At 37.1% G+C, this 27,336-nt stretch overlaps 3 protein-coding genes across 4 annotated transcripts; all 3 read left to right on the top strand.

Moving 5' to 3' along the window:
* Window positions 1-186: 186 nt before the first annotated feature.
* On the top strand, window positions 187-3,869 carry LOC103933226 (hydroxyacylglutathione hydrolase 2, mitochondrial). Its single transcript, XM_009342893.3, has 8 exons — window positions 187-342; window positions 939-1,124; window positions 1,577-1,780; window positions 1,963-2,086; window positions 2,790-2,890; window positions 2,968-3,042; window positions 3,132-3,230; window positions 3,612-3,869. The coding sequence occupies exons 1-8, from the start codon at window positions 289-291 to the stop codon at window positions 3,756-3,758; spliced, it is 990 nt and encodes a 329-aa protein (XP_009341168.1). The 5' UTR covers window positions 187-288; the 3' UTR covers window positions 3,759-3,869.
* A 2,603-nt stretch (window positions 3,870-6,472) lies between these two features.
* Window positions 6,473-12,907, top strand: LOC103933227 (3beta-hydroxysteroid-dehydrogenase/decarboxylase). The gene is made up of 12 exons (XM_048579841.1): window positions 6,473-6,874; window positions 7,609-7,698; window positions 7,791-7,927; window positions 8,029-8,199; window positions 8,433-8,549; window positions 8,645-8,724; window positions 10,000-10,195; window positions 10,630-10,747; window positions 11,355-11,529; window positions 11,641-11,797; window positions 12,290-12,356; window positions 12,446-12,907. The coding sequence occupies exons 1-12, from the start codon at window positions 6,616-6,618 to the stop codon at window positions 12,649-12,651; spliced, it is 1,773 nt and encodes a 590-aa protein (XP_048435798.1). The 5' UTR covers window positions 6,473-6,615; the 3' UTR covers window positions 12,652-12,907.
* A 1,466-nt stretch (window positions 12,908-14,373) lies between these two features.
* Window positions 14,374-27,090, top strand: LOC103933228 (flowering time control protein FPA). Of its 2 annotated transcripts, none has more exons than XM_009342896.3 (6): window positions 14,374-14,793; window positions 17,418-17,663; window positions 18,267-18,341; window positions 18,633-19,636; window positions 21,020-22,422; window positions 26,774-27,090. In XM_009342896.3, the coding sequence occupies exons 1-5, from the start codon at window positions 14,518-14,520 to the stop codon at window positions 22,401-22,403; spliced, it is 2,985 nt and encodes a 994-aa protein (XP_009341171.2). In that variant the 5' UTR covers window positions 14,374-14,517; the 3' UTR covers window positions 22,404-22,422; window positions 26,774-27,090. The 2 variants fall into 2 exon arrangements, with proteins under 2 accessions (XP_009341171.2, XP_009341170.2); XM_009342895.3 differs by having other exon boundaries at window positions 26,735-27,090.
* Window positions 27,091-27,336: the final 246 nt, after the last annotated feature.

The following is a 27,336-nucleotide window of genomic DNA, read 5'->3' as shown; positions in this document are numbered from 1 at the left end:
TTTTTTAGAAAAATGGGTGGTAGCCTTTGGTGGCGGTAGTGGGGATGAACGATGGCAAAAGAAGCCAAAGCCTACCTTCAATTTCAAAAAAAGAAAAAAAAGAAAAAAAAAACTAATTTATAGCAAAAATAACGGAAAAAGGAAAAAAAATAAGAGAGAGAATTGACAATTGAGTGCTCAACTACCAAGTGCCAACCCACAACCACAACCCCAGGGCAATTACGCATTTCTCTCTCCTCCCCTCTCTCTCCTGAACAAGAAGAGTAAGGGAGATAGAGTTTGAGAGAGATGCAGATGGTATCCAAGGCCTCTTGCGCCATGGCCTCCCTCCCTTGCACTAGGGTTCGTCCCTCTCTGTCTTTCTCTCTCTCTCTCTGCTTTTTACTACTTTCATTTCCCTTTCCCAAATTTTCTGATTCGATTTCTCATTTCTCTGCTAAATTCCGCTCCTTCTTGTCCAAATTTTCGATAGTTATACTCATGTTTTCTTGTGTATCTCTGTATTTATGCAATTTAATTGCATAGGTTGCGATTGTTGCAAATTTATAGGCAAATGCGTTTTGGTTTGATGCTTTTTTGCTATATCTATTTGTGGTTATTTGCAAATTGGGTTTTAAGGGTTAGAGGCTGCCGCTTTTAGTAAACTGATCCGAATGTTTGGTTTTAGAGTAAGGATGAGAAACTTAAGGACTTTGGCTGATGTCAATGCCAAATTTGGTACCTTTTTACAATTTTATGCTTCATCTAGGCAAATGGGTTTTGCTGTTTTTTCATTTCTTTTGAGATTTCGGTTCGATCGATATATATATGGGATGCAAAGCTTCAAAATTGCTTTTGTTGTTCTTGTGAGAAGGACAGGAAGTGGCTTATTGTTGCTGTATCTGTGCATGTAATATTTCTTTTTATTTGAACTTGAAAACCCTTCTTTTGTATGTTAGGGGAGGAGTGGGTTCTGCATATGGCCGGGCATGAGACAGCTTTGCCTTGGAAAGGGCCTTCTGTATGGATTCATGCACCTATTGTCGACACCGTTAAAAACTCTGCGTGGGGGAGCTAGTCGATCGCTTAAAGTCGCTAAATTTTGCAGTGTTGTTAATATGTCCCCCTCGTTACATATTGAATTGGTGAGTAGATCTCTCTATTATTTTGCATTTAAACCATCTATGACTCGGGGATTCCCTACTTTCATATCTGTATTTCTGGGGCGACAGCCAGTTTTAAGGATACATCTCCGATAACTGATAGAAATATTGGTGGTTTATTATGGAACTTTGGTGAAACTATAATATCTATGGGAACATCTGCATTTGTTACAAAGATAGCAGAAAGAGTTGTGGCTTTGGAAAATGGAAATTACGGTTTGTCCGCAGATATTCTAAAAACTTGTTTTTTTTTAATTTTGATGTAACCTGATATTTGATTTTGGGACTTGTAATGGATTCGTGTGTGTGTGTGTGTGTTGATAATGTTTTCCTTAATCACCTGAACATTTTAAGGATCATTAAGCAATATAGAGTGATTTGAAAAACATTATCGATACATTTGTTGTTAAAGTTGCACATCTTGTAATTCTCAGGTGCCATGTCTTAGAGATAACTATGCTTATCTTTTACATGATGAGGATACTGGAACAGTTGGTGTTGTTGATCCTTCTGAAGCTGTACCTGTTATAGATGCTTTGAGTCGGAAAAACAGAAATCTGACATACATACTGAACACACACCATCATCATGATCACACTGGTGGTAATGCCGAGTTAAAGGCAAGGTACGGTGCAAAGGTATGGTAACATTAACTTAGATCTTTTGGTCCGGCAACAATTTAAAACTGCCGTTTTGTTTTTTATTTATGTTTGATTGTTGTTGCATTTAGCTTTATGGAATAGTTTTTTCTTCAACAAAGTGGTTTAGGCTCGGAATTTTTTCTTTTCTGCATGTTTATTCATCCCATTGTTGCTTGTAGGTGATTGGTTCAGGAATAGACAGGGATAGAATTCCTGGCATTGATATTGCTTTGAATGATGGAGACAAGTGGATGTTTGCAGGGCACGAGGTGCAGGTTATGGAGACTCCTGGTCATACTAGAGGTCATAATTCATTACTTACATTCAAAAAATCACTTGAGGTTTCCTAATCAACATCCCTTTTTCATCCAAAAATTCTACTCAAGTATGACTATATGTGCTGCATTTGGACACTCATCGCTGAATAATTTAGTTTCTTGATATGTTATTTTGTGTTTAATTAATTTTCTGATTATTTTTGGTGTTTAATTAATTCTCTGAACGACTGACTCTTCGGTTAAGTGCATGTTACACCCTTCCTACTTTATGATATTCTTCCTCAAAGAACCCTTCAAGTTTCTTTCATTTGTAATGCAGTTCACCTGCCAGTTTATCTTCCTCAAGCACAATGACTGCATACCATGAAATATGCTTTTTTTGCTTTAGATTTTATTGTTTCATTACACTTTAGATTTGTATGTTTCTTCTGTATATGAGCAGCATCCTGTTGGTGCTTTATATAAAGTTTCATGCTAATAGTTATAAAATAATTTCTAAGCATAATCTCAAATCTAGAGTCTAGGATCGTGGTTAGTACCCCCACTGGCCCCTTTCTAGGCCTATTTCAACCTTTAGTATCTAAGTAAAATTTGTGACCAAAAATTGTAGTCCATCCATTTCAAAGTAGCTTCTTAGTTGTAGTTCCAAATGTCATTACATTACAGATGATCCACCCTCCCTTTTTTATTTATTTCTAATATTTTCTTTTGTTCTTCATTGGAAGCAGGTCACATTAGCTTCTACTTTCCTCGATCAGGGGCAATTTTTACAGGTGATACTCTCTTCAGCTTATCATGTGGAAAGTTGTTTGAAGGAACACCTGAGCAGGTGAGTTTGGCATGCATTTTTTTATGTCCTTGTTCCGTGGTTACGGTACTCAAACAGTTGATTTTTCTTTGTGACAGATGCATTCTTCCCTTACAAAGATCACGTCTTTGCCAGATGACACAGATGTATACTGTGGTCATGAATATACCTTGGTTAGTCATACTATCCTTTCAGTTTCTTTTTGTGGCCTACAGAATTTTTTAAAGCCACGCCCTGACAGGAAGAGAACCTTTGTTGACAGAGTAACTCAAAGTTCGCCTTGTCCATAGAACCTGAGAATGAGGCACTTCAGTCTTATGCAGCTAATGTCACCCATCTTCGCAACAAGGGCATGCCTACGGTAAACTCAAGGACTTCCTTTTTCCCTTTTTTTGGTTTCCGGTTGCTTAAGGCCCGAAACTTAAAGGCTTCTTTTCTTTGAACTAGTAGTCTTTTGAGAGAAATTTGTGAATTGTGACTTTGAATCGGGTTAGAAAAGCCTTAGCTATTCAGGAACAAAACAACAATGTAACTCACCTGTACGCATGTCAGTTTTTAATCAGGCAGCGAGCATGTGCATGCCATTCAGTTCATCGTCTAAGGCTATTGCACCACATGCAGTAAATATGTCTAGAATTCGTGGCGAGCATGAAAATTTTCTTTGTTTATCCTACGTTCACTGGCAATTTTCATTAAATTACTGTCCAAGTGACCTCAAACTCTTTTGTGGTGTACATAACAGGTTCCAACCAGATTAAAACTGGAAAAGGAATGCAATCCTTTTCTTCGCACATCAAGTCGAGAGATTCGACAGTCGTTGAATATTCCAGACACGGCGAATGATGCGGAAGCCTTGGGTGTCATACGCCAAGCAAAGGATGCGTTTTGATGCTTGTCAGTATTGTTTTTTTGGGAACAAGTTTTGTTTGTATATTAAGATTGACATAACCCAAGCATTTTGTGAAATTAAGTACAGCTACGATATGTGCATTTGCCCATACATCAAGAGTTCTCGGTCCTTTTGGAAACTGCATGGGATGTGCAGTCGGGGGAATTGGTTCACCAAAACCAAACCTCCCTTCCCACTACGTCTCACCAAATATATATATATATATATATATATATATATATATATATATATAAAATTAGGAAAATGCTTGGGAGACCAAGTTTTTGTATCATCTTTTGTAAACCATGTGGGGTTGATGGTTAAGCTCATTTTTTAATGATTTAAAGGACTTTGACCATCAATCGTTGCATTACGTGATATATAAAATATGATTTCAAAATTTGATCTCTTATAGCATCACCCAGGACACATTTTATTGCATGTTTTTGTGGAGCTCACTTTGTAATGTATTTCAACAATCTGTCTATCAAAACGCATGTTTTTTTCTCAAAAATCATCTCTACCAAAGATCAATCAATTTCAAATTCATATGGACCGTCCATTAAATTTAGTGTTTCCTCGGTATAATTGTATTTGCCTTTTTTTTTTTTTACACTACAAATTAATGTTTTAATGATTTGAGATTTGTCTAATTTTTTACAAAGATAATCTATGAATGATGAATTGAAATATAAGACGGTTCGGATTTTTTTTTTTTTAAGTTATGAAATAGAAGTCACAAAACGTGTGTCAAAATGTGTCACCGGATCTTAACTCATATATGTTGGATAAAAGTTTCACACTACGTGTGTGTTTAAATATATGACAATAAAAAAAAATTCGAATTAAAATGGAGTTTTAATTGAATGGAAATTAAAATAAAAAAAAGGGAAAAGTAGGAAGTGGGAGAGAGAAAGTGAAGCAAGACTGAAAATTCAGTTCTTATTTGATCGCATTCGGCGATCTCAATTTCTGTTGAGCTCTTATGTATCTGTATTAGTGTCAACGCACAACAACTTGTGACATGTTATAATAAAAGTGATATATACTGCTCTTGCCGGATAATCAATACCTAGTTGATAGTCCTATAATTTGTAAGTCATTTGAAATTCATTTCAACAACTTAAATTTGTTAGATTTACCATTCAAGGTACAGAAAAAGGAGGCAGATTGTCTGCCCTCCTATTTGGATGTCTTTCCCATCTTTCCTATTTTGTGTGGTCACGGTTAAGCACGTCAACATTTAATATTAATTTTTTTATAGAGATAATAAGACAAAAAGGAATATGAACATAAAATGTTGATGTGGCTTAACCATGACCGTACAAATAGAAGAGGATGAGAAGGACACCCAAATAGGAGGGCAGACAATTTGTCTCCACTAAAAAACAATACGAAAAAGTAGTATTGACTTGAAAAGGAAATTCTTATCCAAAATTAAATGGATCCTATAATAATCAAAGAGTCACAAATAAAAAAAAAAGAGAAAGAGAATCAAAAGGGTTTAAGGTTTAGAGAACTTTATGAAATCAAATGAAAATGGATGAGCTTGAGAGCATCTTCATCAGCAATGGCAATTGAAGAGTAAGAGCAATGACTATTCACTCTAAACAGTAATTGTCTTTGTGCAAATCCACTCGTTTGAAAGAAGGAAGGGCAAGGGCAACTACTATTCATAAACATATTTTTTTTTATGTTTTTTTTTTCATCTTGTCCCCACATATCCTTATTGCTATAGATTTTTGTTTAATTTAAATGTTTAATTTGTAAGTGTGTTTGAACTTTGTAACATAAAAGGCAATTGCAAGCTCGCTGGAGATGCTATTTTGATCGACTAGTTTTTAACATAAAAAATAGCACAACACAAAAACGACCTATTAACATGAATTACCACCATATGTGGTTGTTTTCACGACAAGTATGTAGACACGGCAGGACTAGCCAATTAAGTTTTGCATTCACATCAACATCCAAACTCACTACAACAAGTGTAGCCCACTTGTCCTAGCATTTTTTTTAGTTGGGGTGTGCTAGTCGGAGCAGTTGTGCAGGACTTGGGCGAAACACGAAGATCCCAGTAGCAAGCTATTGTAGTGGAGCCTCTCCCGAATCACTTGTCTGAGCATTCATACGAGTCAAATCTGAAATGTTCTCTAACTAAAATATTTACTTATCTGAAATAAGAAAAATCATAAATCAAGAAAAAAAAAAAAGAATGATGTATGTGTTCAACTAACTTCCACAATTGATATGATTACTGATTTTTCAGATATTTGATGCTAAATTTTATATGTTACATACTTTTTATAGTTAACGTTCGCATAAACACATAGAAAAAAAGAATTATAATAATTTCATTACTCAGGAGAAAAAGAACAAAAATAATTTCAATTATCTTTGTGGAATTAGAATTGTCCTTCCATGTTCTGTATCTATAAATGATATGGATAATTGACGGTCTAATTTCGATCTAACGATATTAATAATCATATCATTTAACGATACGGAGTATAAAAGTCGAACCCATTAAACAATGGTTAAGTAACTTAATTAAAAAAAAAAGACCTCAACAAAATACTAATTAAAAAACGAGCCAGCCAACCACCGTGACTGTCTATCGCACTCGAATCTTTTTTTGGTCGAAAATCGCAATCGAGTTTCAGTACAACCGAAAGCACTAAGCCGCACTATTTGGGTCCCCACTCCACCTCAAAAGCGTAAGGAGCAAACAACTCTCTCTCTCTCCCCTCTCTCTCACTCTCTCTCTGACCAGTGACTCACCCACTGACTATTTTCTCGCATAAGCACACTAATTTACGCGCCAAACACAGCACCCCCTCGCCCTCTATCGGAGAAAATGGCGATGGACGATCGGCTGGCGGAGCTCAACCCAAAGCCCAGAACCTGCGTCGTCTTAGGCGGCCGAGGATTCATCGGGCGATCGCTCGTCCTCCGGCTCTTGAATATCGGAAAGTGGATCGTTCGCGTTGCCGATTCGACTCCGTCCCTCCAGCTCGATCCGTCCGAGCGCGACTCCCTCCTCTCGCAAGCTCTCTCCTCCGGCCGCGCTTCCTTACACGGGGTCGATGTCCGCGACACGTCTCAAATCATCACTGGTAAAATAAAACTTTTTTTTTTTTTTTTGAAATTTGTTTTATTCGTTTATTTTCCGTTTTGTGTGTTCTTGCTTGGTTGTTGTATGAGAATGAGAGAGAGAAAATAATGATGAAATCAAATGGTAGGCTGGCTTACGACTGAAGTGATGCATTTTGTTGATTGAGTGGACTGGTTCTAAGCATGAAATGCTAGGTTTTGGTTCATTACTTCGTTTTCAGTAATTCGTTTAAAGGATTGCAGAGAATTTGCAAAATTAATACATGAAAAGTTGATCAGAGGTGGAAAATATTAGTATTTATCCATGATTATAAGTATCTGCTGGTGCAAAATTCTTGAAATCATCGAAAAAAATTATGAAAAAAAAAAAAAAAACTCTAGAGGATTCGGAAACCAGACTGAAGGAATGGAGGAAGAGGGCTAAACTTAAATATGAATGTCTTATTGATCAAAAACTTATGATTCGATTTTGACTCCAATGTTACTCAGGTAGTGTTTGGTTGCTAGAGATTAAAAGTGTTTTACATTTTATGTTTTGTTGCTCCAATCTGTGAAATTAGGGTAAAGTAATAAGAGCAGGTTTAGTTTATAACATCTGTCTTAGCTTAATGATTCTCCTTAGATATCTGTTGCACTGCTTCCTGGTTGCCATTTCAGGCATTTGTGGTATTTTCCTATTATATCAAAGCTCTGAGTTCAGAAATTAATTGCCATATTATGACCTCATCTCTTGCAGCCATTGAAGGTTCGTCTGTAGTGTTCTATTTGGATGGAGATGATTTACCCACACATGATTTCTACCAGTGCTATATGATTGTTGTTCAAGGTAAATCCCTATTAATGAAGAAACAATCAGATTTTTTGCAATGTATATTTTGGAGGAAGAGATGGTTACTGTCAACTTAAATTCTTGCGCAGGTGCAAAAAATGTCATCAGTGCTTGTCGAGAGTGCAAAGTTAGGCGGTTAATATACAATAGTTCTGCTGATGTAGTTTTTGATGGATCGAAAGATATATTAAATGGAGACGAATCTTTGGCATACCCTTGGAAGTATGTCACTGGCGAGGGACTTTCTTCGTGTTTATAGTGGAGCACTGCCTACTTTTCAATCTGCTAACATTTCTTTCTAACTTAGTTTTATTATGCTTGATACAGTTTGATGATATATTGAGCGACCTCAAGGCTCAAGCAGAATCACTTATCCTGCTTTCTAATGACATTGATGGTCTTTTAACGTGTGTGCTTCGTCCTAGCAATGTATTTGGACCTGGAGACACACATCTTGTGCCATTTTTAGTGAATTTGGCAAAATCTGGCTGGGGAAAGGTTTTTTTAACTATCCGTTCATTTCATCCTATGTACTGTTTCACGTACACTTTGTTAATTTGGAGCCTTATTTAATAATCACACATAATTGATGTTTGCATACCACCAATTATGATATCTCCTCCCTTGCCCTATCTCTGGTATCTTGGTCATTATGTGGTTTAATATCTTATAATTCTTCATACACAAGTTATTTTCAGTATTTTTTGAAGTAACAGAGATTCTCATTTCAGTTTATTATAGGGAGTGGTGAAAACATGTCGGATTTCACATACGTTGAGAATGTTACTCATGCTCATATCTGTGCAGAAGAAGCTTTAGAATTTCGGATGGTCTCTGCTGCTGGAAAGGTACTTACAATTTTAAGTCTCTTTAGTGCACAGCACTTTATTTTTCTGTTTCTTCTTGGTCCATGGTTAAGAAGGTACTTGTGATCAATGTGTAGGCCTTTTTCATCACAAATCTCGAGCCTGCAAATTTTTGGGTATTTGTATTACTAATCTTGGAATGCCTGGGATGTCAAAGGTAAAGCACACATTCTTTGTTTGTTATGTTGTTGCATAAGCAGCGGATAGATACATATATTTGCATGCATTATTAATATAGGACAATAGTAAGAGAAAGATATAGATGAGAGATCCATACTCACTCTGGCCTTTAGCTTTGCCCCAAAGGTTTATTGGAATCACTCCAATAGGGAAATTAGAAAACGTTAGGTTTTATTCTAGGAATCCAAGAGATAAACTGAACTTACTATAAATGAGCAAATTGCATATCTTACAAGATCGGTGAAAGGCACAAAGGCTTTTGATCCTGTCGTGTTTGGTACATGGGTATACTTGTATTATAGTTTGAACTTTGACTCCGGTATCAGTATATTTGCTGCTTCCCTGACATTCTTATGTATAAGATATGCAAAGATTACCACCTTTACAGAAATTTATCCATGGTTCAAGTCATACTAAGTTGTCATCATGGCCAATTTTGTATGTGTATTTGTTGCTAAATTTCGGCAATAGGCTGTAGGAACAGAGAAGTGTGTCCTCACCTTGGGAGTGGGAGAGAAAAGAGTGTAATTTCTTAGTACAGTTAAGAAAATGAATTGTTTTCCACATTATTGCTATTGAAGGAAAAATGAATTTTAACCACCCTATCTTTCACAGATATGGTAATTGCTGATTTGTTAATTAATTCATTTAATTGTGAAGTGTAATTTTTATTTTTCATGCATTATTGTGCTTGATTTGAGGTTATAATTGAGGTATAAAAGAAGAAAATGCTTTATATCATCTGTGTACATGGGCACACCCATTTCGGAAATTTCAGTAAACGCTTCATCTTACTTATCATATGGAACATTTATATAAATGAAAATATTGAAGAAGGTTGATGCTATCTACGCACCTCTTTTTACCTCCCACACAGCTCCTGTTAATTTCTGTCCTTTAATCTTCTTCAATTCATTCGATCTGACAGCTGAAATTTAAGAGGTGTAATGGAAGGTAGAAAGGGGTGTATGTATATCATCACCCTCACCCTTGAAAAATAAGCTTATTTTCAAACCCTAAATTGACCAGTATATTTTTCATTTTATCTTCACCTTTTTTTTATTCTGATATGTGATCTTCTGTATTGGCATCTTTTACGTGCTTTTACTCACGTACTTTGTAGTCCAAAGTGTTAAAAACAACTCTGGGTTTTTATTATTTTTATGTTTCTTTAGAATCTGTTGAGGTTTCTTTGGAATCTTTTCATGTTATGCTCAGAAGGCATTTTTTACCATTTTTTTTCTCATTGCAGGCCATTACTGAAAGTTCCTGCTAAGATGGCTTGGTATATTCTTTTGTTCATCAAACGGATAGCCGAAAAGTATGGAAGGATAAAATACAACAATTCTATGTCAGCGCATTACATTCAATTAGCTTCACGTAGTAGAACGTTCAACTGCACTGCGGCTCAAAACCAGATTGGGTATTCACCAGTTGTCTCACTGGAAGTAAGTTTTTCATTCATTTATTTGCAAATTTACCCTTGCCTTGCCCTATAAAAGAGAATATTGTGATGTGTTTTTCTCCATGTTCAAATATATTTTGCAAGTTGCAGCATTGGAATATCCTTGGCGGTTTTTCATCCTTCTATAGATATCCAATTGAAGCTTTTGACCTATACAAACTGTCTGGCTAGTTAGGCCCTGACTTGTTCATTGCCGCGCCACATCTTATATGCTGAATCCTGAGCAGTATTTGATTACTGTAGTACATAGCACACAGCAGAAAACTAATGAAGACTACTCCCTGATCCTTTCGTTTTGGAAAATAATTTCCCACAGTTTTTGTTGCATATAAAGTGGTGTATATTGTCATATTCTCCTATGGCTTACTATAGAGCATAACAATTCCAGATTTAACATTCTTCTTTGTCTGTGTACAGGAAGGTGTCAAATTAACCATTGAGTCATTCTCTAATATAGCCAGAAACTCATCCATCCCAACTTTCAGAAACTTTAATGAGGAATCAAAAGTGGAGAAGCTGCTAGGCAGTGGAGAAGGTTGTTTTCCGTAGTACCATTTTATTTTCTGCTTTATTTTGATATCACTTACACGTTGTAAGCCTGAAGTCGTTTTTTCATTTTTAATTATATTGTTTTTTCTCTGAGCTCCTTTTTCGTTTATCTAGGATGAAGTTTTGCTTTCACTTATCCTCAAACCTGCAAATCAGATGTCCCAGATTTTATCCGAGTGCGTTTGACTCCTAGTAACAAAATTTATAACTGGGTAGGGCTGGGATTGAATCAGAACTTTGTGCCTGATTTTGGGGTTCAAGTGCTACATATGTTAATTTGTTCTTGCATGGTCCCATGGTAATACGCAATTTGGTCCACAGCTCTACTTCAACTGATGAACAGAGTTTAAAATAAATGGAACACACCAACTTAGACAGGATTTGCATTTCAGAAAACATCTTCAGATTAAACGTGATTGTCTTTCATATGCATTCACACAGGCCAGACGATACTTTGTCCTCTGTTTTTGTACTTTTTCTTTTCATTGAAAGTTTCTTGCTTTAATAAATGAAAAATATGCTTACTAGAACTTTCATGAAAGCTTTTTATTTTTTTATTTGGATTGTGGAATAACATTGAACTGTCACTGCAGTTGCAGACATTCTGCTATGGCGTGATGAGAAGAAGTCTTTTACATATTTCCTTGCTTTGAGTATGTTGTACTATTGGTTTTTCCTTTCCGGAAGAACTTTTGCCTCGTCTATGTCCAAGCTTCTGCTGTTAGTTTCATTTGGCCTCTATGGATACGGGATTCTACCACCCAAGATGTAAGTATTTGTGTTTACAAAGCTTTTGCTTGATTAAACTCGTAAGTGCTGGAAGAATTCTTTTGTGCTTTAGTTAATTTACATATACTGACCATAATGTCTTTCGAACAGGTTGGGTTTTACCTTTAAGACACTATCTTTATCTTGTTTTGAGATCCCTGAAATGGTAGTGAAAGAGAAGATTGCAACGATAGCATATCTGTGGAACAGAGGGGTTTGCTATTTGAGACTACTGGCCCAGGGAGATGGGTGGGATATTTTCTTCAAGGTATGCACTAATAATTTATTCCCTTAATTGAAGTGCATGACTCCTGGAAAATGTCCAATTTCACATTTTATGTAACTTTTACCCGTGAAACCTTTTCATGAGCATAGGTATTGCCAGTTTTAGCTGTCAAAATTTGAGCAGTGTTAGGAAAATTTGGACCTAAATTCATTTATTCATCTTGGCCAGATTCTCAAGAATTAATATGACTATTTGAATGATTTACATTGGAATTGACTGGCGGTATTTGAACGCTACTTACCAATACTATTGTATCCCCTGCTTATTATACTTGTTGGAAACGTTTGCGTCAATTTGATCCATGCAGAGTATGAACTTCAGCATCTTTTCTTTCTTTTCTAAAATAACCGTTAATTATTCTATTTACAAATATCTCTTTCTGAGACACAAATTCTAATTTTTCGAAATGCAACTTTTATATGAATGGGTGAGTTTTCATTGACAGCAATTATTCTCTTGTGGCCATCTCTACAGTTTGCAGCTTCCCTCGTTTTCCTGAAGTTGATTTTGTCTCATGCCTCGACTGTGTCGTTAGGTGTAGGTAAGAGAATGCCAGTTTCACCATGCCGGAGTCAATTAATCGCTTATTTGTTTAAACTTTGTATTGATCTTGTTGGAAATATTTTGCAGCTCTGGTGTTGGCTTTCACGCTATTTTTCGTTTGTGAGCAATATGAATCGGAAATAGAAGGATTGGCAAAGCTACTGCTCAACAGGTTCATATCAGTTTCTGGGTCGTTGAAAACAAATGTACCCGCTTCTGTGCAACAATATCTTAAAAAACGTGGAATATTGGATCACGATAAAGGAGCCGCAACAGTAAAGCATCAGAAATAGCTGCCACTGTGACCTCGATAGCCTTTTCGCTGAAGTTTTTCTAACTGTATAAATCCAATCCAATGGCCTGCTAACTAGGTTAGATTTGTGTGAACATATAGATTTTGGGGCAAACCCAACAAAAGAGAGAGCAAAAAGGTTAGGCTGTAGAAATCGATGCCTTTTCGGCATGTCTGTGTTGTGAGTTTGATGTTTTTGTTTTTACAAATCCGGTGAGGTGGTTCGAATCAAGCTTTGTTTTCATCCTTTTCTTTCATTTTGGGTGAAGGAATCAAGCTTTGCTTTGAGTGGGAAAGATTGGTAACATAGATTAGTACTTGAGGCCCCTCAAGTAAATCTTCATCGCTGCATTTGGATTAGGGAAATAAATTTGAGGTTCGACGTAAGTGAGAATTTTTAACTCAACAGACATTAATTCACTTGGGTTGAGGTGGTGGTCGTAGTGGTGGGGGTGCAGGTGGTGCCATAGCAAGGTTGTGGTGGCTGTAGTGGTGATAGTGGCGGTTACGGTGAGTGGTGATTGTGTAGGTGATGTGGTGGCAATGTGGTGGTAGCAGTGAGGTGGTGGCAACGACGATGGTGGTGGTGATGATGGAACTGAAGTTCGTGGTGGCAATGTGGGGGTGATAATGATGGCCATGGAAATGTGGTGATAATAGAGGTGTTGGTGGACGGTGATGGCAGTGAGGTGGTCGCAACGATGATGGGTGGTGGCAGCGGGGTTGGCGGCAGTGATGTTGCTGTGGTAGTAATTGTCCATGGTAAGGGTGGTGTTAGTAAAGGTAATGCTGCTGGTGGTTGTGTTGTGGGCTTGGAGTGAGTGGTGGGAAGGGAGTGGTGGTAGCGATGGCTATGGTAAGGTAGAAGTGGCGGCGACGATATTCATGGTGAAATTTTAGAATGGAGATTTTGGCTTAAGTAAATCAGTCATCCATAATAAAAAGACGACTAACCTTTTAAGAAGCATTTCCAATCGTAAACGTTTTATAAAAGTTTATTGAAAATCAAAATGCTTCTAGGCATGTAACAAAAAAAGGTTTGTACGTTTTGTTGCTAAATACAATCACAAGTGATTTTGCTTGTTAAACTGCTTTTCGAATCATTTAATAAGTATTTCCAAACAAATACTATTAAAATCATATCCAAGTGAACGAACCCTGTGCTATCTCCAATGGAATGCAAGAGGGCTCAATATGATCCACTTGTCGCAAATACCCATTTCTGGTTGGCTAAATGAAAATCTTGAAAGAAGATTCTTGTTCACGGAGCCCACCCGTGTGAAAAGGAAAGAAGACTGCTAAGTTGGACTTATTTTATGTAATGCGATTCTAGAAATTCGTGAATCGTATTTATTTATCGTATATTGTACGGTAAAAAATTATTTAAAATTAAATACAAACAGTAATTGATAAAAACTGATCGCACAATATATAATAAACGTATATAATTTACGAATTTCTAATATCCTCTTCAAAAAGATCCGGAAAGGATCTGTCGGGTGCACCAGATATCATGCACCCGTAGCAAGAAAGCCGCGGGTTTCAAAGCTTTTTGCTGGAAATCGGACGGTCCATCACAAAAGCTTAGGGGTATATTTGTCATTTCATATTGTATAACGGGTGAGGGAGGAAAGCCTATCTCTGCCTTGTGTATATAACTGGCTTTCCCGGCATGCCTGACGTCTCTCCTTTCTAATTATTCGATCCCTAATTTCAAAAGAAGTATATATGGCTTCTTCACTTTCAAATCTCCCAAACCCTAACCCTAAACGTATCCAGAAATTCAGTTAGTTTCGCCCGATCTTCAGTCTGTACACTGCTAGGGTTTCAATTCAGCCCCAATTCAATTCGATTCAATTCAATCGCAATGGCGCCTGCGGCCAAACCAAATAAGCAAGGCACAGACGATTCCGAGACGCCGTCGAACAATCTCTGGGTTGGAAATTTGGCGAGCGACGTCACCGACGCCGATCTCATGGACCTGTTCGCCCAATTCGGTGCTTTGGATAGCGTCACCTCCTACTCGTCACGGAGCTACGCCTTCGTGTTCTTCAAGCGCGTGGAGGACGCCGCGGCGGCCAAGGAGGCATTGCAAGGTGCCCTTCTGCGCGGAAACCCTGTTAAGATTGAGTTTGCCCGACCGGTTCGTATTGATCTTTGTGCTTCGTTAGGTTTATTTGGTTGTTTTTGTATGATTTTTATTGATTGCTTTGATTTTCGAACAAGAAATTCGTGTTTATTCGATTTCAATCAAATTGTGCTTATCATCATCATCATCATCATCTATTCTCCCGATTTTAAAGACGAAGAGTATGAGTGATGCGCTTATTTGATTAGAAGCTTAGGAAATTTGCGCGTTTTTCATTGCCCCTCTCTTCGGAATTGGGAAGGTTTCGCTTACGAATCTAAAAGCCTCAAATTGTTGAATTGGGCTTAAACAATAACATTTAAGGCATGAAAAAACATAATCTTTAATGGGGAAACTGAGACGTATATGGATGCTGATGATGTTCAGCTTCCTTAATTTCTCAGAATATATTCACAGTTATGATTTAAGTTGCCCTTGTTTTGCGACACTGTATGTTCTTAGGCATCCCATTCTAGAGTGCTTAGCATCGATAATTTCCATTCCAGCGTGGATGATTTTGAGGATAAGAAGGATATTTTTAATTAATCATACATCCATTGCTAAGATTTTTCCCTTTATTTCCTGGAATCTGATTCGGTGTAAAAGTTTAACAATTACCAAGATATGTGTTAGTGTGACCAATTGGTTACATAACCAATTTAAGCCTCAAAACTGCGAATCAGATTTTACGTCTGCGGTTAGGTCTCTGCATAAGAACTTAGTAGTAGCTTCGCTTTTTTACTTTAAATGTTCTTCTTCTTTTTTCCCCCACGGGTAGGAGTGATTTCAAATATTATTGTGACCTGCATATCAGATGTACAAAACATTTATACAGATGCTCGACTCAAAATTTTGAATCGATGTCAGTTAGTGCACAAAGGGGGGTTTTAACCAATACTGAAGCACCAAACTCAATATTCGTGCACACACCAATCTCAGAGGATCAGTTATGAAGATTTTGAGGTTCAAAAACCATTGAAAGGAATCCCATAAACATGTCCAAGCTCCAAAACCGCGAAACAATGCACAACCTGAGCGTTTGTTGGTCTCTGCGAATGATCAAATACGACTCCAGTAACATGATAGGTGATTAATTGAAATCCCCTTGTCCAGATAGGTGATTCATTTCAACCTAAAGCGCAATACAACATTATGAACCGACGTCATTGAGTGCAAAAGTTGTGTTTCAGTTTCATATTAAGTTTTAGTACCAAAATAGGCTTGTTTCAATTTCAACTTGAGCACCAAAATTAATATATGTGCACCCACATCAATCTTAGTTGTGCTTTAGTTTCAATGTTTGAGGTGCAAACACAACTGAAAGAATTCTATAATCATTGCCAAGCTCCCAAACTGCGAAACAAACACCATCTCCTCTGAATCAAACTGTCAAACAAACACTACAGCCTGCGGAACCCTCATTGACTGTACCCAAAACTTATTACCTCGACAAACAACTCAAACGTTTACCAATGCCAGTAAGCGCACAAAGGTGTGTTTCTGTTTCAAGTTGACACCAAAGTGTTAGGTGTTTGTGTACACAAAAATCTCAAAAGATAGCTAATCAACCTTTGAGGATGGAGCAGACCGGATCTAACAATTCTAGTTTGATGGCAATTTACTAGGAACTAAGCTTCACTGTCTTCTTTTACCACCCATATATCGTACATTTGCAATCCATTGATTTTTATCAGTTGAGCTTATATGTGTTTTAATAAACGAGTTAATAGGAGAACAAAGTCTTGTGAGAACAAGTGTTGTGGAAAGAAAGTTACAAAATGATTGTATAATTTGTATTAATTGGATCAGATGAAGCACTGTGCATCTCTCTCAAGTTTTTTGTCTAGCAACAAAATGGTAGTCCCATAACAAAATTGACAAAGAGAAATTTAAACAATCGTAGGGATAGCAACATTGTGAAACAGATGTAGATATCTCTCCTATGTACTTGTATTGTGCTTTAGTCTTGGTCACACTTTAGTTCTTACCCCTCACCTATCAGTAACCTTTAAATCTCCATCCTGTCACTTACGGGGATGGAGGAAGGTCGGTAGATATTTGCAAATATGAAGTTATAGAAGGACAATCATATGGTATCATGTTCAGGTTAAGGCAAGGGGCATACGTTGTAGTGTTAAACACGCCATTTTATTTTTTGCAAAGTAGAAAAAGAAGCAAATGACCTAGTTGCTTCTATTGCCTTATCAAAAGGAGGAATAGAGATGGAATATGTTTATCATGTTGATTTGTTTTTTCCCCATTTATTTTGTGTTAGTATGTCTTTAGCTTTTCCTAGTATGAAATCAAGCCTATGGTCTTAACTATGCATGCATTAGCCCCCTGAATGTGTTGATGCATGGATTCTACTGAATATGTTCTTAACTATGCATGCATTAGCCAGTCTGTCCGGATATGGCTTACTTCAAGTTTTGATGCATTCATCTTGCCATTGTTATGTCTAGCATAGTAATATTTGTGATTTTCTTCCTCTGCTTAGCAACTGTTGTACAAAGTGTTTTTAATCCTGAGATCACTTTGTTTCACACTTTATTTGTTTATCCTTGCTTGAAATAAATTTGTGCACCTTTTACATTCTTGGGGACCTGAAGTTTGTGGTTCTTATGTGCTTGTATTTACAGGCAAAACCTTGCAAGAATCTATGGGTAGGTGGAATTAGCCCATCTGTCTCAAAGGAAGAATTAGAAGAAGAGTTTTGTAAGTTTGGAAAAATGGAGGACTTCAAGTTCCTTAGAGACCGCAATACTGCATTCGTTGAATATTTTAAATTGGAGGATGCTTCCCAAGCAATGAGAAACATGAACGGGAAGAGATTGGGTGGTGACCAGATACGCGTTGATTATCTTCGATCACAATACTCGAGAAGGGTAAGTTTATTATTCATAACTTCAATGGTATTTCCATGGGTGTATTATTGCGGTTCCAGGACTTTGTAGGTTAGCAGAAATTTTGCGAGTGAAAATTAATTAGAGAGCAGTTATAGGCTCTCTGCGTGGCAAGTTCAGTGTTTTCTGGTGTTGACACTTTGTTTTGAAGGATTCTTTCTAGTTCTATGTGGGTGTCTTAAGGACATGACACTCCCACCTGAGTAACAATGCCAAATATATATTACACTTATTAAATGGATAGAAGGAATTCGCCATAATTACTTAAATTTCATAAACTTATAATCATTGTTTAAATGGAAAAAAAAAAAAGAAAAAGAAAAAAAGAATAACTAAGAAACAATTGACCTAGGCATGGAAACTCCAGTCATATTATCAACAAGAATTTGAATCAAACAATCAGGAGAAGCATCTATTAACAATCATTTATTGATCAGTGTTTTTTGATTAATGCATTTGCATGTTCACTGTAAAATGTCCGGCTTCAGTTACTTATTAAAACGCTTAGTGAAAATGAACAATAGTTAAATTTCATTATATTTTCATATGTAAAGAGTTTCTGGTTTCCTTTGGTCTTTTGAACAGGAACAGCCTGACTACAGAGATGGACAGTTTCTGGCCAGAAACATGGGGCCTGCTGATTCTCATAAAAGACAACAGGTGAGGAATAAGTTGCATATAGTGTTTCAACTAGAAATGGTAAATTCTTACAATGTTGATTGTGTGTACATTTGTTGCTTCATAAGAACTATTTGTGAGCTGGTTATGTCACACAAGGTGCATCTTACCTCCAATAAATAACTCAGAGTTGTAGACTTACCTTTGGTACCTAGGGTCTGATTTATGCTTTTTGTGGGCTAGATAGAAAATGGAAATCCGTATGTGAATTCCAAATGGGAGTAAACTTCTCTGTTGTGATTATTTTCTCTTAACTTTTGTGTCATGTTGCAGTATTCTCAATCTTCCGGGGGACGAAAAGGTGACAGTCAACCCAGTAATGTTCTGTGGGTGGGCTATCCTCCTTCTGTGCAGATTGATGAACAAATGCTCCACAATGCCATGATTTTGTTTGGTGAGATTGAGAGAATTAAAAGTTTTCCTTCAAGACACTACTCCTTTGTTGAATTCAGGAGTGTGGATGAAGCTCGGCGGGCCAAGGAGGGCTTGCAAGGCAGGCTTTTCAATGATCCTCGGATTACAATTATGTTCTCAAGCAGTGGGCTGGCACCTGGGAAAGAATACCCTGGCCCTTATCCTGGAGGCCAAGGACCTAGATCAGATATGTTATTCAATGAACATCCTTTTCAGTCTTTACCAATGGACATGTTTGGTCATAACCGTCCAATGATGTCTAATAATTATCCTGGAGCACTACCACAAAATGGCATTCTAGGACCAAATGCTCCAATGAGGCCTTTAGGTCCTCAAGGTAGGTTTGACCCTCTGCTTTCAGGTCCAGAACTTAATGATTTGGCATCGCTTCATAATTATCAAGACGGAAATTCCAAGAACCTGATGGGTCCCAACTGGAGGCAGCTGTCTCCTCCCACACCTGGGGCCGTGTCTTCTCCTGTGCCTGGTAGTAGGCCACCCACGAGACCTGCATCTAGTGCATGGGATGTGTTAGATGCTAACCAATTTCAAAAGGATGCTAAACGATCAAGAATAGATAGTCCTTTGTCCATGGACGACCCTCCATATCAGTTTAGAAACATTGATGACCATGGATTAGGGTTCGACTCGTCTTACGGACTTGGTCCGGTAATTGATGGAGGTGCTTCCAGACCATCTATGAATGTCCAAGGGAAGAATCGCCTTAGTCCAGCTGGTGTAAGGGTCTCAGTTGGAGGGCCTCCTGAAAATGATTTTATATGGCGTGGAACTATTGCCAAGGGTGGAACACCTGTTTGCCATGCTCGCTGTGTCCCTATAGGAAAAGGAATACGAAATGAGCTGTGAGTACAATTTTCCTTTCATCTTCTGTTTTTTATCATTTTCTTTGGGGACTCGTATGGCATAATTTCTTTGTTCTACTTAGAACATGTACATGGATTCCACTGCACTATGGTATTTGGATAAAAGTATATTATCAAGTTACCAAGACTATGAAACCATAGTATTTCACGAATGTTCATATTTATCCATGCAATATCAGCTTTCTCATGATTATATTGGCAACCGTTTCCTATTCATCCAGTTTTACATTCTCAGTATTTTGGAAACTAAATTATTGTTTCAACTGATGTGCCAAATGATGTGTCTTGAAAGAGGGTCTAGGTGAACTTGATCAGACGACTTACTTCACACTTAGTAAAATATTGTTTAGTGTCTAGGCTTTTTTTCTTTCTAATGCATGTTCTATGACACCCTTTTTTTATTTATTCAATGTATTTTAAGTATGGATGGATGAAGCCATTACTATTAGCAGTTTGTCTACTTTATTCCAGAAGCCCCTGAAGCCCTTCCCTTTTGAACTTAATAAGACTATTAGCATAGAAAATACAACAGTCATCTTATTATTAATGTGAAACATTGACATTATTATTTATTTAGTTATTATGATCTTGCCTTCCGGAGCTATCTATCCCAATGATTTAAACTTTTCTTCTTTATGGTTTTGCAAGTTTACAGTTTCAAACTAATACTTCTTACCCTATCCCTTACCCTATAGAAATGATATTTGAGTTAACTCATAATCATAAGTTCCATATGTATTTCAGTATGCAGGTAGATAATGTATAAACCAAACAACGTTTAGCATAGAAAATACTACGGTCATCTTATTATTAATGTGAAACGTTGACATGATTATTATTATTATTTTTTATTATGATCTTGCCTTCCGGAACTATCTATCCCAATGCTTTAAACTTTTCTTCTTTATGGTTTTGCAAGTTTACAGTTTCAAACTAATACTTCTTACCCTATCCTTCACCCTATAGAAATGATATTTGAGTTAACTCATAATCATGCGTTCCATATGTATTTCAGTATGCAGGTAGATAATGTATAAACCAAACAACGTTTTTTGTTTTGTTTTTTGATTGGAACCAAACAACTTGGTTAATGACGTTGTTAAATCCTTAATATGATTACTAAAAGCACTAAAGTGGGTTCAGATTTGCTAATATCTCTCTTTATTTTCAAATTGTTTACAGACTCAATGATTTTGGACTTCAAAAAATATTTATTATGATTCTTTCGTTCTTTTTCTGGATAATCTTCAAAAATAAACTTAGTTGCCCCTCTTATCTTATTATATCAGCATGGGTTGTTTTTGGTGCGTGTAGAGAGAATTCTCTTGTTTGTATTTAATGTAATTGTTTTCTGTTTTGCAGTCCTGAAGTTGTTAATTGTTCGGCTAGAACTGGACTGGATATGCTCACAAAACACTATGCTGAGGCCATTGGATTTGATATCGTTTTCTTCTTGCCAGATAGTGAAGATGATTTTGCTTCCTACACTGAATTCCTACGTTATCTAGGTGCAAAAAACCGTGCTGGTGTTGCAAAGTTTGATGATGGGATGACCTTATTCTTGGTGCCTCCTTCAGATTTCTTGAAGAATGTTTTAAAAGTTGCAGGCCCTGAACGTCTGTATGGTGTGGTTCTCAAGTTTCCACCAGTTCCTAGTACTGCTTCTATGCACGAACAGATGCAGCCCATGCCACCTTCACAGTTTATAGATAGACAGCAGATTCCTTCTTCACAAGTTGAGTATAGTGTAATCCCACCGAAGGAGGATCATATTTTGCCTATGGATTATAACAGGGTTTTGTATGAGGACTCAAAGCTTTCTGCAAAACCACTGTTTCCACCTAATGGCGAGTCCTCTAGAGTGCAACCGCAAGACTATGCTTCTAGTAATAGTACTGCAGTATCACAAGCTGGAGTTGCTTTAACTCCTGAACTTATTGCCACTCTGGCGACTTTACTGCCTGGAAATGCACAGCCGTCTGGTCCAGAAGGTGCTAGGGTACCAGTATCCTCAGCTGCTAGGCATTCATTTCCTGCTTTTGCACCTAGTGAAGTATCTTCTCCTGGATGGAAACAAGATCAACAAATTTCTGATCATACCGGTCATGCATTACAACAATTAGGTAATCAGTTTAATCCACACGAACAGAATCATTCGCAGTACCAACCTTATCCATCTGTTCCAAACTCATCCAACCACTCTGCCCCACTAGCCCCTGGTATCAACCAAATCCCAGACTCTTCTACCAGTCAGCCCTCGCAGTCTGCAAATTCATCTAGGCCTTTGAATAACTTTACAATCCCTTCTCAAGGCGGACAAACTATTGGACCCTCTCATCTCAACCAGCACTATCTGGCTGAAGCTCCTCTTGGTACTCAGAAAGGCTTTTCAGCACATGGAACAGATACTTCTGTGTTGTACAATCCACCTGTTTCTCAGCAACACAATAATTCTATGGCCTTTTCTGGTCAGACTTATGGTGCTAATTCGCAGTCTCAGACCTTTCTGCCATTAGCGGCTGAAAAGGTGAACCCAGAATACCCAAATCAAATGCAGCAGCTTCAGCCTTCACTTGGGGCTGGGGCTGGGGCTGGTCAGAGCGCCCCAGATGGTGAGGCAGACAAAAATCATCGGTATCAGTCGACGCTCCAATTTGCGGCTAACCTCCTCCTTCAATTACAGCAGCAACAACAACAGCAGCAAATGGGCAGTCAAGCAGGGCGAGGGTCTGGAAGTCAACAATGATAATTATATCCCCGTATAGGTATTTTTCTGTCTCTGGCTTATGGTTAGTTTTTTTCTTTGCATATGATTAAATTTTATGTGCTAGTATGTGTTTTATATTAATTAATGCCATATGTTTAGCACATATTTCCTAGGGCGATTGAACAATATGTGATGTGTCTATATTTTACTGGATAGGCTTTGCTGTATGTCCAGTGACTTGTTTGCGTATGACTTTTCCTTGAATCAGTGTGCTCCTAGAGAAAACCACATCTTTTGGAAGTATTAGTCGGTCAATTCATGTGTTTGTTTCTTTTCTTTGCATATGGTGAAACTTATGTGCTAGTATTTGTTTTCTCTTACTTCACGGGATAGATTTAGCGAATCATTCTTCTGGATATCGAACTATAGTGTCGTTCCTGGCTCTATAGGCATCCACGTTCAGTTATTTGTTTGTGTCAGTCAGTGGCGGAGCATGCAAGAGACCAACATTGGCCATGGCCCCTACAATTTTTGTAAATGTTTCAATAGAAGGTATAATTATATGAAGCCTTTCAACTAAATCCTGCAACGTGGCCCCTCCAAATTAAGGTATAACTGTCTAGGTTCTCTTCCCAAATGTTTTACACCAAATAGGTTTTTTTTTATTTATTTTTATTTTTAATAACACCAAATAGTATTATAATATAACCTTTGTTTTTATCACCCCTCTGCTGAAAATAATTTTTTTTAATAATATATACACATGTTAATGTGTAATTTGTTATCAATATGCTTATCTGACATAAGATATCAACATGCAAACTTCAACTACAATATATTTCATCCAGAAAAAAACCACATCAATTTTTTGTGTTACATTCGTCAATCACGTAGTTTTGATTTTTCTTGTCTTATATATTTCATTAGGTATATGATTTTAATGTTGAATTGTCTTACTTGTGTGATATGGTTTTGAGAATAATGATTTTCTCTTGTCTAGATAGTATTTTTTATGCCCCTTATATGGCTCCTGCTACCAACGTTGTCTAGCTCCGCCACTGGTGTTAGTGACTTGTGCTTTTGAATGAATGTGTTTTTCTAGAGAAACATGCATTTTGAAAATTCTGTTAGTTGGAAAATCTATTTGCTTGCTTTCTTTTCTTTTCATATGGTGTAACTGATGTGGTGGTATTTTTGTGTAATTAAATCCTTAGGTTTTATTTTATCACAGCTTTCCTAGGAAGTAGAGTTGCAGAACTTTATATGGTGTGACATTTCTGGTTGGATAGGCTTGCTGCAGGCATATTTGTATTCAGTGATTTGTTTGTTGATCGTGGTTCTGGTTTCATCGGCAACGTTTTCAATATTGTAGTTGGCTCGAGAGTGTTCATGTATGTCTAGATATTTTTCTTTATTCATATAGATATTGTGGCGATTTTGGTGGGGAAGATGTTTTTCAGTGGTGTCTATTGCTAGGATTGTTTTCATAGAATATACAGATATTTGAGGATGTGAGGGCTGAAAAGCTGGAGAGAGGCTCATTTTTTGGGCTTCTCTGTGTATTGGTGTCAGCAAAGTTTAGGAAGAGTTATGTAGCGTTGGCACCTTGAAATTGACTTTGGAGCTTTTCCATTGGACTAATATAATTAATGGAATTATAATATTTAGGTATCTGTTGCAATCATGAGCAAAGAATGGTTTCTTGTAAACTGGATTGTTTGATCGCAAGCATGCAAAGCAGATAATAACCTATGTTTCATAGCACAGGAGTTCTGTTTGTGGTGGGTTGTAAGATTGAATTGTTGTATACAGGGATATAGACTTTTTATATCAAGATTTTTAGTGTCTAATATATTCATGTTTTCTCTTTACCCAAAATATATTTATACATATAGGGTCAGGATTGGGGGACACTTTTTTCAGTGATTCGAATTGTCTATTTTTTAAATCATCATTCATAGATCACCCTTGCAAAAAATTAGGCAAATCCAAAACCATTAAAACATTCATTTGTAGTGAAAATAATGAACGAATACGGTTCAGCAAAGAAACACTAAAATGACTACCATTTAATCCAACGGTCATATGGTTTCGGATTTTGGTAGACATGATCTTTGAGGTAAGACCGAAAAGATAAGACGGTTTGGATCGTTGAAAAAAGTTATGGAGTGGGCCCTGGAAAGTGTGTCGACATGTGTGTCCCCTGATCCTGACTATATATATATTCATGGTTTCTATGTAAGTTTGGACAGTTTTGCTGGTCTAGTACTCAAGTGTGTTTCCTAAGGGAAAGTATTTTCTTCCTCCTATTTTGGTGCCGCTGCCATTGTCATTACTAGATCTTTTTTAGTACATGTTTTCCTTAGTTTTCTCTTTAAGAATACGTGTTTGCATATTTGGTCCAGTCAGTTGTGTTAGCAGTGTATGTTACACTTGTTGATATTATTGACAATTTTCTTGTACTTATTATATTATTCCCGTGTATTTTTAATACTTTATGTGCATCTGTTTATTTTTGTTTTTCTGTTTGAAACTGCTGTTCTTTTGCGGTAATCATCTCAGTAGTTTGTTGTCTTCCCGTTTGAGTGCATTGTTCTTCATATCAGATGGCATGTTTTTCAGTTATAGCGGTTTGTAGTTTTATGAAAAAGAACACTGTATTGGAGTATTTTATCTTCTTTTTTCCCCTTCAGTATGCTTCTACCATACAGCACGCGTTAATTTTTTATCTGTAGGTTAAACTCATTCGATATAGCTTACTTTCTTCTGTCATATCGAGGCAATGGTTTTGTCCGACTATTATCCGACCTTAGGGTGTCCTTTTCAACCCTGTCAAATTGTAACTATCAGATGTAATTATGTTCTGTAAGAGTTGTTTGGATATTTTAGTAACAAATGCAATTCTTGGTTGATGAATATCTCCTTAGAGTTGCATCTTCTCCTGCTAACATAACATGGTAAACTTTTAAATGGCATTCAGCTCATTCCCCTTATCAATTTCCGCTCGATATAGGCATCAGTATGGTCAGCTATCTGCTATTTTAGATGATAGTGTCCTCTCAAACAAATGACTTGGTATAATTTACATCATAAAACGGCAGGACATAAAGGCTAGTATGTAATTTTGGATAGAGATTTGTTTGGCTTCCAAAATTGTTTAGTCTCTCTTGTTTTTCCGGATTTGTGTTTGTGAGAGGTTTCAAACGTGTAACAAGTGTCCAAACTCTGTAAACAAGTAAACTTAACAAACTGAATTATAAGGATACAAAATTGGCCAAATAGGTTCATGTTAAAAGCTATTTCATGGTGAAAAAGTTGACAATACGTTAGTGCAGTAAAGAAAAACGCATAATAGTCACCCGTGGAAAGTTAGAGGTTCATCTTAAGACTTGCCTCCTGTGACAGGTTAAAGTTCAGCTGGTTCTATGAACTCTGAATCCTTTTGGTTTCCTCTGTGATAATTTGATGGCCTCGTAAATTCAGGGAAAAAGATAATTGCCGTGTTCTTGAAACGGTACTAGGCCGAGCTTTCAGCTCCCGTCCATCTGATTCGATTCTATGCAGTGTCTTGTTAAATTTGTTGGTGCTAATTTTGGCATGTATAGGAACCTATGAAAAAACTTACTCTCTGGTTCTCTAGAAAATTTTTTTTGTGGTAATAAGAAACAAAACAGATAAATGTTTTAACACTACCAGAAAACGTGTGTTAGCAAATATGCGAATCATTTGTGTTTCGTTTTTCCCAGGATCTCGGAGATCATACACACATTTTCGTTTTTCCTTGTTTGTTTTGATTTTGGTTTGAGTGGAAATAATAGATGATAGCATACCGACAGTGTTGAACATCAAATATTCTCCGTTGGTGCAAACATTTGTAGACTCTGCTTTTTGTGTCGTGTAATTCATGTAGGCTGTAAAGTCACCAATTCTTTGTACTATGGTGGCTTGGATTACTCTCTCTCTCACGAACCTCACAAGCTCTCAATGCGATCAACATTTGCAATTTTCCTGCAGCAGTTTCCAACCGGAACATTTACACCCGAATCCGAATTTCCTGCAACATTTGCAATTCGAATCCGAAATTTTGAATGAAACGACTTTGCCCTGTCTATCTTGTGAACAAAACTTGAGTAGAAGTAGATATGATTTACCTGAACGGTCAAGCAAATTCAAATGTTTTGCTTACATACTGATGAGCATCATTATCTACCGTTGGGTTCGCTAATCTGTTAAATAATGTCTCATTACTTGATATACAAGTTGATTCGACCACTAATCACAGCAACTAATACGAAATTAGGATACCAAATAGTAGATGTGTTTTTCATTTACATACTCAAGGATCTTTTATCTTTACGCGTTGATTTCAAGGTTTTAACCAGCGTTTCGCTGTCTATTCGGACTTGTAGGTTCGTGTTTACAAGGTGTTCGGAGTAGACCGGATTTTTGCGTTATGGACGTTCGTTTTGCAATCGTGAAAAGAGAAGAGGGTCCTTCCGAGGAACTCAAAATCCGGGAGATATTTTGTACATGCTTAAAAGCACGTTTGGCTTTTGTTTCGAAAGGTCGACATGCCTATTTTGTTAATTTTTTGTTTCAGTTTTTGAAGCACATACAAATACAGTGATGTTGCCCTAGTTTTTTGGTTTTTCTCTTCCTAGAGTGTAGCTTCTCAGATTGTTAGTATCAACCTTCGTATATCTTTTAATTGAGCACTTGTTGTATATCTCCCTCTCTCGTTTTGGCTTTTAAGGGGACATTGACTATAGCAGATGTGCCACCTCTTATGCATCCAAATTCGAACCCTTTTTTTAGCAGTTTAGTTATCGCTGTGTGTAAAATAAAGATTAAAAGAAAGTACTCTAACAACTTACGACTGGTTAAATGGTGCATATGTCACGTCCGGTATTCGGCCCAAGCTAAATTCGAGCAGGCGACACTTAACGTTACTTCTAAAGCAAAAGGTAACTGC

Source organism: the organism of the source record quoted next, unplaced genomic scaffold (assembly GCF_019419815.1).
Source record: "Pyrus x bretschneideri cultivar Hongxiangsu unplaced genomic scaffold, Pyrus_bretschneideri_v1 Contig14, whole genome shotgun sequence".
NCBI classification, from domain to species: domain Eukaryota; kingdom Viridiplantae; phylum Streptophyta; class Magnoliopsida; order Rosales; family Rosaceae; genus Pyrus; species Pyrus x bretschneideri.
Note: the sequence above shows the minus strand (reverse complement) of the source record. Positions and strands in the feature narration are given on the sequence as shown.

Coding starts and splice junctions, on each gene's coding strand:
- LOC103933226 (XM_009342893.3), top strand. CDS start 289: ATGCAGATGGTATCCAAGGCCTCTTGCGCCATGGCCTCCCTCCCTTGC. Junction 343..938: donor CCTCCCTCCCTTGCACTAGG/GTTCGTCCCTCT, acceptor TTTGTATGTTAG/GGGAGGAGTGGGTTCTGCAT. Junction 2,087..2,789: donor GACTCCTGGTCATACTAGAG/GTCATAATTCAT, acceptor CATTGGAAGCAG/GTCACATTAGCTTCTACTTT.
- LOC103933227 (XM_048579841.1), top strand. CDS start 6,616: ATGGCGATGGACGATCGGCTGGCGGAGCTCAACCCAAAGCCCAGAACC. Junction 7,928..8,028: donor TGGCATACCCTTGGAAGTAT/GTCACTGGCGAG, acceptor TGCTTGATACAG/TTTGATGATATATTGAGCGA. Junction 11,530..11,640: donor GGGATTCTACCACCCAAGAT/GTAAGTATTTGT, acceptor TCTTTCGAACAG/GTTGGGTTTTACCTTTAAGA.
- LOC103933228 (XM_009342896.3), top strand. CDS start 14,518: ATGGCGCCTGCGGCCAAACCAAATAAGCAAGGCACAGACGATTCCGAG. Junction 17,664..18,266: donor GATCACAATACTCGAGAAGG/GTAAGTTTATTA, acceptor TCTTTTGAACAG/GAACAGCCTGACTACAGAGA. Junction 18,342..18,632: donor ATTCTCATAAAAGACAACAG/GTGAGGAATAAG, acceptor GTCATGTTGCAG/TATTCTCAATCTTCCGGGGG.